Source organism: Zeus faber, assembly GCF_960531495.2.
Source record: "Zeus faber genome assembly, chromosome: 20".
Lineage (NCBI taxonomy): Eukaryota > Metazoa > Chordata > Actinopteri > Zeiformes > Zeidae > Zeus > Zeus faber.
Window position 1 is genome coordinate 18072116 of NC_137207.1, and position 15078 is coordinate 18087193.

General features: G+C 46.0%; 1 protein-coding gene across 2 annotated transcripts in view; it reads right to left on the minus strand.

The window, feature by feature from the left end:
- adamts14 (ADAM metallopeptidase with thrombospondin type 1 motif, 14) overlaps window positions 1-15078 on the minus strand; it is a 36005-nt gene that overhangs the window by 7552 nt on the left and 13375 nt on the right. Inside the window, exons 5-14 of one of the 2 annotated variants that reach the window (XM_080021466.1) lie at window positions 10345-10428; window positions 9402-9549; window positions 6792-6897; window positions 5984-6127; window positions 5633-5765; window positions 4891-5004; window positions 4414-4562; window positions 3548-3720; window positions 904-1037; window positions 263-386 (exon numbers count right to left, since the gene is read on the minus strand). In XM_080021466.1, the coding sequence (XP_079877592.1) occupies window positions 263-386; window positions 904-1037; window positions 3548-3720; window positions 4414-4562; window positions 4891-5004; window positions 5633-5765; window positions 5984-6127; window positions 6792-6897; window positions 9402-9549; window positions 10345-10428 (1309 nt within the window). Of the gene's footprint in view, window positions 1-262; window positions 387-903; window positions 1038-3547; window positions 3721-4413; window positions 4563-4890; window positions 5005-5632; window positions 5766-5983; window positions 6128-6791; window positions 6898-9392; window positions 9550-10344; window positions 10429-15078 lie in introns of both variants that reach the window. The other variant, XM_080021465.1, reaches the window with a different exon arrangement.

Below are 15078 nucleotides of genomic sequence, written 5' to 3' on the forward strand. Positions count from 1 at the left end.
AACAAGAGGGACACGGCAGGAAACGCTTGGTTAGTGGATGCCACAGTGGGGGACGGCTTTCATCTGGCTTCCTGCCGCCCAATTACTCCAATCTAGAAGCAGCTGTAGTGCGTGTGTGGTTGTGTGTATTTTCTTTTTTAATCTCTTCTATGGTAAGTGAATAAAACTACCATACATGAGAAACTGGACCTGGAATAAAAGTCAGGTCTCTCTCTCTCTCTCTCTCTCTCTCTCTCTCTCATTACGGTTTTACCTGTTTTACCTGTTTTCTTGGGCATTTTATTGAGCGTCAGCTTGACAGTGCGACAGTGGGAGTTGTCCCCCCCGCAGACTCCGCATTTGTCTTCCTGTTTGTACGAGCCGAAATCCTTGTCGCAACCGACATGCTGCGAAGGCAAAGACCAGTCAGTCGGGCGAACAAGGGCAGATTTTCCGTCTGACTTTTACATGCACTGAGATAACACGGTAATAGCTCTGTAGGAAAACACGCCGCGCATCTGGCCGCGTTTTCAACACGCGGCCAGGCACAACAGTGGCGAAGGCCACAATTACCATGTGTATATAGATATGTTTATATATTTATTTATATATAAATTTGTTTCTTAATAATTATTATATGTTGTATTTTAATATGTTGTCTGTAAATATGTTGTATGTAGATTGGAGTTGTAACGAAAGTAATTTCCCCCTGGGATTATTAAAGTATTTCTGATTCTGATTCTGAATAGGAATCTGCCGGCGATGCCCAGTGCAATTCTATGTCCAACGTCAGATCAACAACAATGCGGGGGATGGCTGGTGTGGAGGTGTTGTCAATATGGAAGATATGGTAGAGCCCTTCACAGACACTGTATATGCATGTGTGTGTGTGTGTGTGTGTGTGTGTGTGCTTATGAGACCTACCAGACACTCCCCCCGGGCGCACACGCTGAAGGGGTCGTTGTAGCTGCAGCGTGTCCCATCATGCATCACCTGGTTCATGAAAACCACCTCACCCGTCTCCTTGGACTGGCAGCTCAGCTCACATTTGTGGGCCTCTGAAACACACAGACGGACACTCGAGCTTCATTCTGAACCCTTTTTATCCATGTATTAATTTATTTTACCTTTATTTTTTATCTATCCATCCATCCATCCATCTATCTACTTATTTATTTATCATTATTAGGGGTCCCCAATTCCCTATTTTTTTTACTGGGTGTTTTTTTCACAGAAATGTGTGAAAAATCGTCGTAATTTCATTCGTTTCAGGAGCGGGCCGCTTTGTGACATCATCATCCAAAGTTATATAAGTCCAAGCTTCGTCTTTCAGAAGTCATTCCCCTCCAGCCACTAGCGGGTTCGACATCTAGACAAGACATCTTGAGCCGGGCTGCGTTCCGAGGAAACTCGGAAAACTGTAACTCGTAACCCTTGGGTTAATGGATTGGGATTGATTCACAGGGGGGCACCAAAATCACTAATTTGGTCGGAGGAAGCATTGAGCGGGGTATTTTAAAATTGTTAAATTAAAAAATTAATAATTTTGCATATTCTCAATAGCTGTCGGAATGGGGTGAAGACACGGTATCCTATGCCCAAATTTTTCCACGGAGCACAGTTTATGGCCGTGCGTTGCTCTTTGCATTGTCTGGCGTAGGGTCTGTGACACGCCTTTATGGTGTTTTGTATCTTGTCCTGAAGCTGAAGGGCCAGAGAATTAAGAAGCCTTCTATTGTTTTGACCAACTCCCTTCCTACCTTGGAGACGTCCATGAAAAACACAGCTGTATGAGCGTAGGCCGTGGATATGTTTTGACCTTAAAAGGATCCTCCATTAGTCCCTATTGTGTAGAAATTGGCCGAGAATGCAGTGCAAAAGCTCAGTTCAGAGCTTCCTTTTGTCCTTTTATATTTTACTGTAGTGAGTGAGAATGTCTGCCTGCATTGTGAGGTTTCAAAAGATACTCTGAAGACGGAACTATTTTCTTCACAATTATTTTTCTTTTATTTTTTGTTTTGCTTTTTTTTTTTATCACAAATTCCCCCTCACCCCAAACTGTGAAAACCTCAGACACCAAGACACCAGCTTTTCAATTTGCGAGGTGCTTAGGAAAAGCCCACGCCGTCATGACCTGTCCTGGCCCGGTGGCCCGCCGTCTTAAGCCGGGGGTCTGGGCGGGGATACGGAGCTCCCAGAGCGAAAGTCAGCGGCTTTACAGCTTTGCAGCGGAATAAAAGACTATTCCATTGTAAAGTCTGCCTTGGCAGCAAAGAAAAAAGAAACGGTGTGCCTCCTGTGGCGTGGCGTGGCGTGGCGTGCTTTTCAACAAACAGTTATCTGGAAGGTCAAGTCTGCAGTGGAAGTTAATAGCATTTGCATATTTAATGACAAGCAGCTGCGCGAGTTACAAAGCCATGATTCATTCATTGAGACATTAACATACGGGAGAGAAGGTTGGTCCTCGGGTTGGTGGTTGGGGCTGGATGGAAACAACCGCCGAGAGACGAGAAGTCAAACCGTCTCACGGCAAAGAAAAGCGAGTTTCGAATTGTGAGAAAAGTTGACTCACTCGCTCCCGTCCCGAGCAGAAAAGGTTCTTCCTCGGTAACTGTTAATGTCGCGGTTTTGTAAATCCCACAGCTGTTTGTAATCAAATATGCAAATGGTGATATTAAACCAACGTTGCAGAAACTGTCCCGCAAGAGGCTAATTTGTTCAAGCGGTTGGAAAGGTTGATGGGTTGAAGGTGCCGTTCACCCTGGTGGTCATCCTCCCTCCGTCCAGAGAAGGGAACGTTCTCTCTTTGTCACGCTTTATGACAAGTCTAGCAAAGTTACTTACAATTGCTCCATTCCTTAACTTGTTTGTGTTCTTTTTTTTATCGTTGACTATACTGAGATGCTCCTCTAACTATGTCTATGATAATTAACCCTTTGAGCACTAGTAAGCATTTAAATGTTCGGAAAGAGACGTTTATGCAGTTGTTTCCTACTTTAGAGCTTAAGAACCGTGATATAACTTTCTAATTCTGTAATAATGTAATAACTATTTTTTTTTATCCCAAATACCATGAAATATCATGATGAAACATCGAAAAATCGTTTTTTCATTTTAACGTGGCACGCACACACACACGGGCAGGACAGAAGAGGGACTGTCTGCTGTCTTAATGTTATTCCTTTATTTCTTTCCTCACATAAGCATAACCTATGAGGTGGCGTGGTTTTGATTTGAAGGGTTGTGGCTTTGCTTTGAGGGGGAGGGGCTTTGTGTTGAGGGGCAGGGCTTTGCTTTAAGAGGGAGGGGCTTTGTGTTGAGGGGGAGGGGTTTATGTTAAGGGGCGGTGCTTTGCTGTGAGGGGGTTTTGTGGTGGGGCGGGGCTTTTATTTGAAAGGGGGGCTTTGTGTTGAGGGGGAGGGGTTTATGTTAAGGGACAGTGCTTTGCTATGAGAGGGAGGGGCTTTGCATTGAAGGGGAGGGGCTTTGTGTTAAGCGGCGGTGCTTCGATTTGAGAGGGAGGACCTTTGAGTTGAGGGAGAGGTGCTTTGCCTTGCTTGTGACTCACCATCTGGGTGCTCGTAAGGCAGCCAGGTGTGCTTGACATTGTTGTGGTACTTGTTGCTCCTCTGGACACACTGTTGGGCACGGAAGTCCTCGTACGGCCCGGCGCACTCCTCCGTGCTGCACATCTGGTAGTCGAACGTCGAGCCGGGGCAATCTCTGCCGCCGTAGGCTGGCCTGAAGAATGACAAACCCACAGGATAGGGTCGTAAGAGCTGCAGGTGATGCACTTCGAAGGAAACGCCAGTGTGGTGTGCGGGTGGTGTGGTTTGAGAGGTCACACCTGACCTGGGTCTAGGTAATTGGTGGACCCAGGATGAGTGTGGCTGCATACCCGTTGTTTGTTGTTTGGTCTAGCCGGCAACAGGTTAAAACCCCCATCCCCGCACACACTCAGGAGAGAGGAGCCCTTGTCATGACACACCTCCAGCTGCTCCGGGGCCAATTACAGCTAAAACTGGTGTCTACAACCCCGTCGTCTGTGTCTCTGTGCCGGAGGTCCCTCAACACGCCACTTGGGTGGCGCATGGCAGGCGAAACTGCCACAGCCGGTATTCTCTAAAGAGAATCTAAAGCTTATTTTTCAGTCATTCAGAGTCAACCCGAGTGATTGGCCCCAGAATTGTTTTGAGTGAATAACTTCACCCGGGTGACTGAGACCACGTTCTTTAGCGACGCGATTGTCCCATTGTGCGGCAGGATTAGGTTAATATCTGAGTTGTCCTTCAGGCTGTCAGAAACTCTTTTCCTTAAATGAAGCACTATTATGATTGTACTAAAAAATATTTTTTTTTTACAGGAGGAATGCGTTCGGTTCACGGATCCCGTAGACCATACAGCGGTTGAGAAAACCTTTCTGTGCTCACTCACGCAGGGTTGTTGCACTGCCGGCTCCTCGACTGCACTCCACCGCCGCACGTCCTGGAACAGGAGCTGAATTTGGACCAGGAGCCCCAGCTCCCATCGTGGCCCTGAGGCTCCTGGCTGGACCTCCAGATACAGTGACCCTTGAAGCACCACTAAAAAAAGACAAGGAAGGAGGAGATGAATGGAAGCAATCAGAAGCACAGAGAGAGAGAGCGAGAGAGAGAGAGAGCACTATATATAAAATAGCTATTAACGCTAATAACAGGATCTTAAAAAGAAAAGTAGTGTTGGGGCTGAAAATCCAGGCTTGTGCCATTTGAATAATCATATATAATTATAACAGTCACTTGAATAGCCAATTTGTTGGAAAATCTCTCTTCAGACCCTGAAATAATGTCTTACCCTTATTAAAAAATGAAAAAAACATTCAAAATGATTGCCTTTGTCCCACACACAACACATTAGGAGGCTTTTACGCACCTTTCCCAGAGCGCACTCTGTTCCGTCCACTGGCGGACCCTTCTTGGTTTTGCAGAAATACTGGTTATCTGGGTGACTGCACCACAGCTGCTTGCACGGATCGTACGTGCGAAACTGGAAAAAAGCACAAGTTTGAAGCCAATTATTATTTCAGTTTTAATTATCAATATATCATTGTTTTGTTTTTTTTCCCACGGTATCGTGTTGTGAAATGGAGATCTTCCCATATTTTAAGAGCAATTCAATGGACTAAGTGGCGAACTGGATGTAAAAGACAGAAGCAGATAAGAATAAGAATCAGAATCGGAGTCAACAATGTTTATAGGGCCAAGTACATGTTCATGTGCAATGAATTTGTTTTGGTAAAATAGCTGGTGCATTTTAATGCGGACAGATGAGTAGCATAAAAAATAATGCTTAAGAGTTTAAAAAAAATACAATATATATAAAGAATACACAAAATGTACTCAATGCCCCATTTAAAAAAAAGGGGCACTAAGGACGCAAGTATTGACTGGATATAACTATAAATTATAGTGTAATAATTAAAGTAAATATAGTGGATATATTTGTACATGATAAATAATAATAATAATAATAATAGTAATATGAATGCGCAGGATTGTATCTTGGATAAGTTAAGTAAGTTTCCCTTTAATAATACATTTGTCACAAATTCCCATGCACGCTACATCAACCCCTATGAATACCGTAGGGTTACTACAGAGGAGACGGTACTCACAGCGGTGCACATTTTGTAGCCCACGCCGAAATCAAAGCGGCACTGCTCATCCATGGAGTAATTGATGCCAGGGAGTTCGGGAAGCTTGGGCCACTTGTGTTCAAAGGGATCGTCCAGGAGGCAATCATAGGAGCTGAAACAGAGAAAGGAGAAAAATCACGGACGGCGGCGTCGGTGGGGGGGGAAAGCAAAGCCAATGAGTGGAGGAAGCAAATAAAATGGATAACGGGGGACGCTCCAACACAAGCCATGGATATGGGGTGGGGGGGAATTATGCGTGAAAAATAAAAAAAAAGGGGGGGGGGGGGGGGATTGAAGGGGAGGCCTCTGCGTGAGGGAAAGAGCACGTACTGGATGTATCGATTGAGCTCTTGCTTACTGCAACGTGACCAGTGGTAGCGGTGGAACGCTGCCTGCACGAGCGGGGCCATGATGCTGCCCATGCTGGTCTCATCAGCGCATCGATTCCCCTGGCCGTCGTGCTCCATTCCCAACCTGATGACAGCGGCCACGAGAAATGATGATGAATGCACAAGGTTGTGGTTTCGGAAACGGCGTGTCATTTTTCTCCCGTGTGACAAACAAGCACCTGGGAATGTCCCCCGGTCATTATTGGCCGTTTTAGCCCACCGAGGGGGTAGCTGGAGTTGAGCTCAAAAAAATCTAATCACAGCAACCGAACATAACTAGGTCATTTATCGACGAAGCTTAAGGGAATGGCTGACACAGATTCTTATGCAATTGTCCTGGGATGAGTGAAAGGAGAACCGGGCGTTAAATGGAGAAAACTGCACATTTGTCTGATGGGAAACATGACTCTAAACAAAAAAAACAATGCCAACAACTTTAGCCTTGAGTTCATCCATAGGCGGTGCTATTGCGCTGCCAGTGGAGAGCAATAGCAGTAAATATGCCCACATTATGGAATCATAGATCCAAACTTTTATCAACGTTTTTTAAATTTCTTTTTTAATCTATATATCAGTTAAAAAAAAAAAAGATCCTTAGATGGATAGAACAGTTGAAAGTCTCAAAACTTTGGACCTTTGCTCTCTGAACCAAGGTCGCTCTTTCTTATCTCATGACATGTCAACTTTCAGGGGGAACAATGAATGGATGGTGGACACGGATCTGCCATCATCATTAGCTCATTACTCACACGTGGCCGGTTTCGTGAGCCACCACAAAGGCGGAGGAGAAGCCGTCCTCGTGATTGAGGGTGCAGCTGCGCAGCGGGTGGCACATCCCTGTCACCGGAGCATAACCTGGGCAACGGAGAGACCAAACAGCGCTGATAATGAACTACAGCAGTCGAGAGAACGTCGGGGTCACGTCGGCGGAATTCCAGAGACGTCGCCGTCAAATTGGGCCGCGCAATTAATGCTGACGACAAACAACGATCGATTTCAGAAATTCCGACGAGGTTTTCCGAGCGGCCCGAAAAGACGGCGTCCCCTGGAGGTGCGCAGCTATTTAACGGTCCCGGCATAAAAAGGGGGTTTAAGCGTGACACTAGTCACTCTGTAAATATCGTTCACACACCCCATAAGCGTCTGCAAAATGTTTCCTCTCATTTTACTCTTGTCTGTTCTGAATCAGTTAATTTACGACCCAGCGTCATGAAATGGTGATGGAGGAGTTTGATTGAGGAGTTTGGGGGAGTTCACGGCAATGCGGGATGAGAAAGCTGTGAGCGAGGACATCCAGCGCTGGAAGCGGTTGATAAAAATCGGAAAATATCCGGCACCAGCGTAAGATCAGCTGATAGCGCCCCTCCCCCCGCCGCCCCCCAGCTGGACCACACAGACACAGTTCAGTAGTAAACACAACGTTAAAGCACGGACAACAACATACAAAACAACTCGATCAAGAGATGTGCAGCAATGCAGCTCAGTGCCATCGGTTTTTGGTTCAGAAGCAAATTGGGGCCCGTCGTTCATTTTTTTGGGGGGCCGCTGGTTGGTTCCTTTTTTCGAAATAAGCTTCATGCTTTCTGACCGTCAGAAGACTTTTGGCATGCAGGTAAAAAGCAGAGAATGCAGATGTGGCGAGGCGAGGACAAGGGCGCTCGCAAAGCATCGTTGAAATAAATAAATAAATAAATAAATAGTTTGGGGGTTTTTTAAGCAAAATGCCTGCAGCAGGTTTGTCAGTCATAGCAAAGTGGTGCCTGCTATGCCAGCGTCATGACGGCGTCCGGCTGGCCTCATGACAAGCCGCGATGACAGGGTCGGCGCCTTCCTCCGGAAAAATGACTTTGATTGCTGTATTTATCCGGACAGGATGAAAGACGTACGCAGACGTTTGACCCGTGGGACGGAGGAAAAGAAAAAAAAAAAAAAAGGCCGACAACATGAAAAGCAGAAGTGGAGCTTGTCCTTTTATCTGGAGAGGCAGATAAAAGACGGGGTGAATACCACCGGCATTCATCCCCCTTGAAGAGGACATTGTGAGCGTTGCACATTGAAGCGGAGAGGCGTGGCCGGCGGACACGAACGACTCCCTGGGAAACGGCTCCTTCCGTACAAATGGGACGAAGAAACAGCGCCGGAGGACGCTCGGGGGGGGTCACTTTTTTCCCCAATAGCAGGGGTGGGAGTCGATAGTGAATTGTCAATGTTTTCAACGTCTCCTTTTGCATTTTTATTTTAATTTTTTTTTTTATTTTAATTTTTTGCCGCGTCTCACCGTTCGGACACCCTTTCATCTCCCCCCGCCCCCAAGCCCAAGTTTATATTTGGATATAGAATCTATCATCTCACAGCAAAATTCTGGCAGGAATGTGCGATGTCGACCCGTGACCCTGAGACGCGGCCCCCGGGTTTTCGGCCCTACTGCTATACAGCGGGGCGCCGCGGCGATGGGCACTGTTGTGAGCACAACACCACGGACGCCATGGCAACATGGGCGGGTGTGACGAAGCCAAAAGAAGAAAAAAAAAGGCAGGTACGGTCGCCTGTGATCGTCCCGCAAAACACGCACGCTTCAAAGTTTCAAAACGCAACGCGGCGGTGGCGGCCGTCCGCTCGCTCTGGAGCCTCTTCTTAAAAAGGAGCCGGTGAGGCCGCCCACATCAAACATTGTGAAAAAAAATAAATAATAATAAATCAAGTAATAAAATAAAACAAACAAAAAAAATATATGTCTCAAGTTGGAGTTCAAAAATGTATTTTTTTTAAATAAATAAGAATACAACGTGAGGCGAAATTCTGCACTGGTGCTGGGAAACATGTATGGTACAGAGTCTCCCCGGGCTCGTGGTGTCATACATGTGTTGCCACTGTCAGTCACACACAAAACACAGTGTCTGTCCAAGCTCAAACAGAACTTTTTGAAGATATATACAGTATATATATATATATACATATCTCCATATATATATATATATATATATATATATATATATATATATAAAAATATCTACATTTTTTTAAGAGTGTTTTTAAAGGATACCAAATGCTACAATTTTAGCATTTCAGATTTTTTCTCCACATGCCAGAGTACCTTCTTACACAGTGTGATTTTTAATTTGGAAAAATTCAAACCCGGGGCGGCGTCAATGTCAAGTCAGCGAGGCGCTCAGAGGCAACACTCAACTACGGCCCCGTCCTACAGGTCGTCCGTGGCCCGACGTCTATACCGCTGACCCGGCTGAGTTCCAGCGACCTTACCTGGCCGAGACTTGAGGCCAACCCCTTGTGAATGGAAGCAGATATCAGCACTCAGTCTGCACAGGCCTCGATCGAGAAAAGGACAGTACCTTGCATACCTGCGGGACCAAAATCTTGCCTTGTGAGGAAGATGGCATGATCATGGTACTCATCGTGATCGGGGTCGCGGCGCTGCTGCGTGTTGGCCCAGCGGCAGACCTGCTCCAGGCTGCGAGACGGGTTGCCGCGCTCGATCAGACTTATGGACTGTGGGAATTATGAAAAATGTATTATTTTTCACTCATAATTTATGTTTTTATTTCTAAGGATTAAAGGATAAAGAATGTATCCCTATACAAGGAATATGTAGGGTATCTATCTATCTATCTATCTGATGAGATGAAACATTCTCAGCAAACAGTGTTCCAATTGAAAGTGGCAACCAGGGCCGCCCCCTGAAAGTGGACGATTCAAATCATCAGTCGGAAACCCAAAATACAAAATGCACAGGGATAGCATTTCAATGGGGAATGATAAATACAATTTTTACATGTGTGAATCCAACACGCCCCGACTGCAGTGCCCCGTTCGTCCAAATGAAACAACTATAAACAGTGTGGGGGCGGGGCCGGGAGGAACGGGGCACGACTCGGAGACTCGTTGACATTACTTTCTGCGCGTGGAGAGGGGGTGATTGGGGAGGGAGTCTGGCTCGATATCTCGTACAATACCGTTTCATACGAACTTGTTTTATTCCATATGCAGACGTAAAATAAAATAACCTACATCCAAAATAAAAATCTTTTAAAAAACACACTGATTTGGCGCGGCAGTCGCGGGCACCACAACGCTGGTGCCTCGTCGCCGCCGCCGGAGGGGGCACTTGACGAGGCACCCAAGGCACCCGATTAGTCGATTATTCCTCGACTACAGCCCTAGTTACAACCCCTCAGTGGCGTAGGTTTCGTTTGAACTTTGCGGAGGACATAATAAGCGGCGGACAAACAAACAAATAAATAAATAAATCACAAGATAAACACGTCTCGGGCTTTCGTTCCTTACCTGACGGTAGCCGACCATTATCATGCGGACGAGGACGATGTTGATGTTGGTTCCCAGAGATTCGTCGTGGTAGATTTCGTCCACCTGGAAGCAGCCGGTGGATAAACAACAGCAGCGGTCAGTCGCTGGCGTGTGGCGAGAGGGGAACAGAATCCGGCCAAGACGCCAGCACATCGTCATCGGGCGGAAAGGATGAACCTCCAACTCTCGAGCGCAAATAAGCACATCACGTCGTCGGGCGTGGCATCAAAACACTCTACTCCAAACAAAGCTTGCGGCTTCCCGGAGGCGTCCCATGTCTTTGCCCCGTCGTTAATGTATTAGATGGGTATCGTTACAGCTCTATGGACTAGTTTCCCCACTTTTCACGTTCTTCTATATATCTTGGGATCAATACTGTCATCATATTGTACCAAATGAATGAAAGAGCAACGTCTATGTTGTGTATTTGTTTCATTTCCATATCTTATTTCAGTACAGAGTTATAGGCGTTTAAGTGGTAAACGCCTATAAGAGTGTGTTTTTAGTTACATTTTTTTTTAGTCGTTATATTTGGAGGGACGAATTTATAATAATCGGACACACGCAAAATAAATCCCCCATATGCTTAATTGCCTGTCTCTATCTTTTCTTTTTACCATGCAACAAACTATTTTATTTTATTTATTTATTTGTAACTGTTTGAATGATAGTATTAATCGGTCAAAATTCTTATTGTCGGTTAACGGTTAAACGGCCATTCTGAGTGGCTGGTACTGTAGGTTTACACTTTGTATTAACCACCCATAACATCTAGTGAGCTCCATCCATCCACCCATCCATCCATCCATTCATCGACACATCCATCCACCCATCCATCATCCATCCATCCATCCACCCATCTGCCCATCCATCCATCCATCCATCCATCCATCGACACATCCTCCCATTCATCCGTCTGTCCATCCAACCATCCATCCACCCACCCACCCATCCATCCATCCATCTTCTAAAACATCCTGATCATTCACCGAAGAAGAATTTGTGCTACTGCAATAGAGCTGCAACGATTAGTCGATTAATCGATTCGTTGCCGACTATTCAATTAATCACCAACTATTTCGATAACCAATTGATCGTACCGTTAACTAGTTTTGAGCCTTTGTTAGGGAACGACCGATTTCACATTAATAACAGTAAATAGGTAAGGTCGGGGTTCTTATTGTGGGACGAATAGTTGGCCATGTTTACTCGTCGTCATAGTGGAAGATAAGAAGCGGAAAGCTGTGCTTTGTCGCCGAGCGGCCCGCAGCGCCAGGCACACTAATCATTTGAAATCAATATTCCGTCTCAACGTGTTAATTTGCGATGAAGATCGGCTCCCAGCTCTTATCCATGACTCATCATCTTCCTTCATTATATCACAGAGTCGGTCTGTGTACGGTAGATGACATGAAAGTGCCTTCCTAAGTGTAGCTCGGCGTTGTGGACGGTTGTGCACCGGTTATTGTTGAGCTGAGGACAAAGTGCCCGGGGCACCAAAACAAGAGCAAACCTCGGGCTCGGCGTCTGGCGACAAGTTGAAGAACACAAAGCGGGCGAAAAACCCACGCTGCCTCGCCCCGTTTTCAACAGCGGGGTCATTTAGAAACCAGCACAAAACAAGGCATAGGGGAGAGCGCTGCGCGGTACGCCTTCCCTAGGTTGTTTACTGTGCGCTCATCGAGGCGACGAGTAACGCAATGCAGTTCATAGAAAATAACAACGTATACATTGTTAATTGCTGAAAACTCAAAAAGAGTCATAAAACAAAGTTCTCAGATGAGTTCGACCGACTTTTCAAATGTAGTTTCAGTTTCTAAAATTAGAGGGACACAGGGAACCGACATTCATTCCATTCCACGATGAGCTTGCTAAACAGAAACTCGGCCCCGACACAGACTGTTTTGTTTCTGAGGAGCAAGGCATGCCAGGCCCGGCTCGGGCTTTTTTGGCCGGAGGGGACTTTTCTTTTTTTTTAAGCTCCCACAACAGGCTTTGAATCGTGATGAAATGTGCAATATCTTGTTAAGACAGTGGCAGCCGTCCAGCATAGCCAGCGTTATTATGCAATTATGCGAGAGGTCTGACCTAAAAATGTGATGGCTGCCACTTGGCCTTTCACCGAGGCTCCGCAACACAGACACTAAACGGACAGGACTGGCTGGGGTCACCGCAGGAGAAGCCCAAAGTCAAGTTTCCATTCGCGGATGTGCCATTGCATTTTTCAATGATCTCTACATGTCAGCGTTCCCCAGTGCCCCGTTGGCTCAATCAACGGCTCACACATGTGGTCGCGATGGAACCGAGGAGCTGGATGAGTTCTACTTTCTTCCTCCATGAATCAACATGTCACTTAGCCGGGCCCCGTCCGCCGTTTGCGGACGGTGATTATTAACATGTCACACGGTGGACCCTCGACGGGTAAACACAAGGCGCTTGGGCCTCACAAAGCGCCCTCACATTCCTCCGTGCGACTTCTCAACTTGCCATTGAGAGAAAACACATGCTTCACAAACTAGATTTTTCTTTTTTTTTTTTTTTTTTTGAAGGCTTCAGGTTCACACTTTGTATCACAGAGCCACACCAGCAACGTCTGGTGAGCTCCATCCATCCATCAATCCATCCATCCATCTTCAAAAACATCCTGATCATTTGCTGAATAAGAATTTGTGCTACTGCAATAGAACTGCAGCGATAAGTCAATTAATCGATTAGTTGCCAACTATTAAATTAATCCCCAACTATTTTGATAATCAAATTAATTCGAGTCATTTTTGAAGAAGAACATTTCCAAATTCCCTGATTCCAGCTTCCTAAAGTGTGGATATATTCTGGTTTCTTTAGTCCCGTATGACAGTAAACTGAATATCTTTGGGTTGCGGACAAAACAAGGTTATTTGAGGACGTCACCTTGGGCTTTGAGAAACAGTGATCATCGTTTTTCAGCATTTTCTGGCATTTTATGGACGAAACAACTAATGGATTAAGAAAATAATAGACGGATTGATCGATAATGAAAATAAACTTAAGTTCTCTACTGCAACATAGAAGATCTTACAGACAAAAACAACATATCTAACCCTGTAAAAGTCTGTTTGTCAATAACAGGCTCCACGTCGATGTAGGACAGCAGCTCTATCGCCAACGGAGCACTTGGGTAAGGTCCAACTTTGCTCAGGGATACGGGGCAACACCCATTGGAATTTGAGCAAATATTCGATTCACAGAAGCCTATTGAACTCAATCATTGGAGTAAAGAATACTGCAATGACCCTGAATACTCCCAGATTTGTGTTATGAGCTTAAATTCCCAGACTGTTTTGCACTGACCTATATACCCGGGTTTAGGTTCAAACCTAAACAGCGAGGAATGAGGACCGGCTCGGAAATAGTATCAGAAACGGCTGCAAGGACCTTTTTTCAAACATCAGCGGATTTAAACGACCATGCGTATCTTTATTTACCTCCCTGACCGGGTTGTAATTAGCTGGTTGGCCTTTTCGAAATCACTGCCCTTTAATGCATTTTCACCTTAAGTGTAAATCGTCTTTGTGAGTTCACGGGGGAAAAAAAACCCCCATCTCGCTGCCGTCGGGGGACAAAGCCCGCGTGCCGCATCGCCATAATTAAAAAGCCAGGTAAAGCGCGGGGGCCGTAATGACTGGAAACGAGAGTAGCAGCTGTGGCCTGCAGGCGTTAGATATCCCTGGCCTGTGTACAGCATCGCATCGACGTGGACAAAAAAAAAAAAACTCGGGGCCTCGCGCTCGCACAACACGTCCATTGTGCGGGGCCGGCACCTCGGCAGCCTCCCCCGGCCCTGTGCAGACAGGATGTTCAGTAATCAATCCCTCAGGGAGAGTTTCTCCAGGTGGTACTACGCATTCTGCAGCGGCGGGGTAAAGGGGGGCGGGGGGCGGGGGGCGGGTGCGGGATTTGAGCGAGGCAGAGCTCCTTCAGACACGGCAGACCTCTGGCCAAGCACCGGTGCTGAATGTTTTTGGGGTTTTTTTTTGTTCTGTTTTGTTTCTGTAGCCTAAATTGAATGAATCGCAAAGGTTGATCAAAGTTTGCCGCTCGACCCACGTTCTTCAGCGAGCGGTGGGAGTTTGGATGGATGCAGCGTTTGTGTGTCAAAACTTTGACAGTATTTAATATTACAAGGCAAGTGCTCACATAGGTCAAACTCGACGACTCACCTCTCTCTCTCTCTCTCTCTCTAATACACTACTTATCAGTACGATCAACCAAGGTCATTACAATGAATGTTGACTTTATATTTTTATCACAGCCAGAGGTTTCAGAGGTTTGACCAATGATACGTATGCAAAAATAAATGATTGTTTCACCTCGATGGTGCATTACTGGTCAAACTTTCAGCTCCCGGTCAACTTCGTAATTAGCCCGGTGCAGCTGATCAGACCACCGTGCCGGGCCCAAATGGTAACTGTTACAGAGTGAAACCAGCACCCTGTGAAAATCTGACTGGTGGGATTTGGCTCCGTTAAGCAGATTAGGGTGGTAGGAGCTGGTGGAACCCGTAATGAATGAGCTGAGGGACGTTTTTTTTTTTTTGTTTTTTTTTTTCCATCTGTAATCCAAAACAGCAACAGAAACAGAATTTGTAGGGACATATGTGGCAAGGTCCAATGTCAGAGAGGACAAGTAGTGAACGAGGGGGGGCTGCTGGGGGGGAAATGGGTCCTGCTGTGC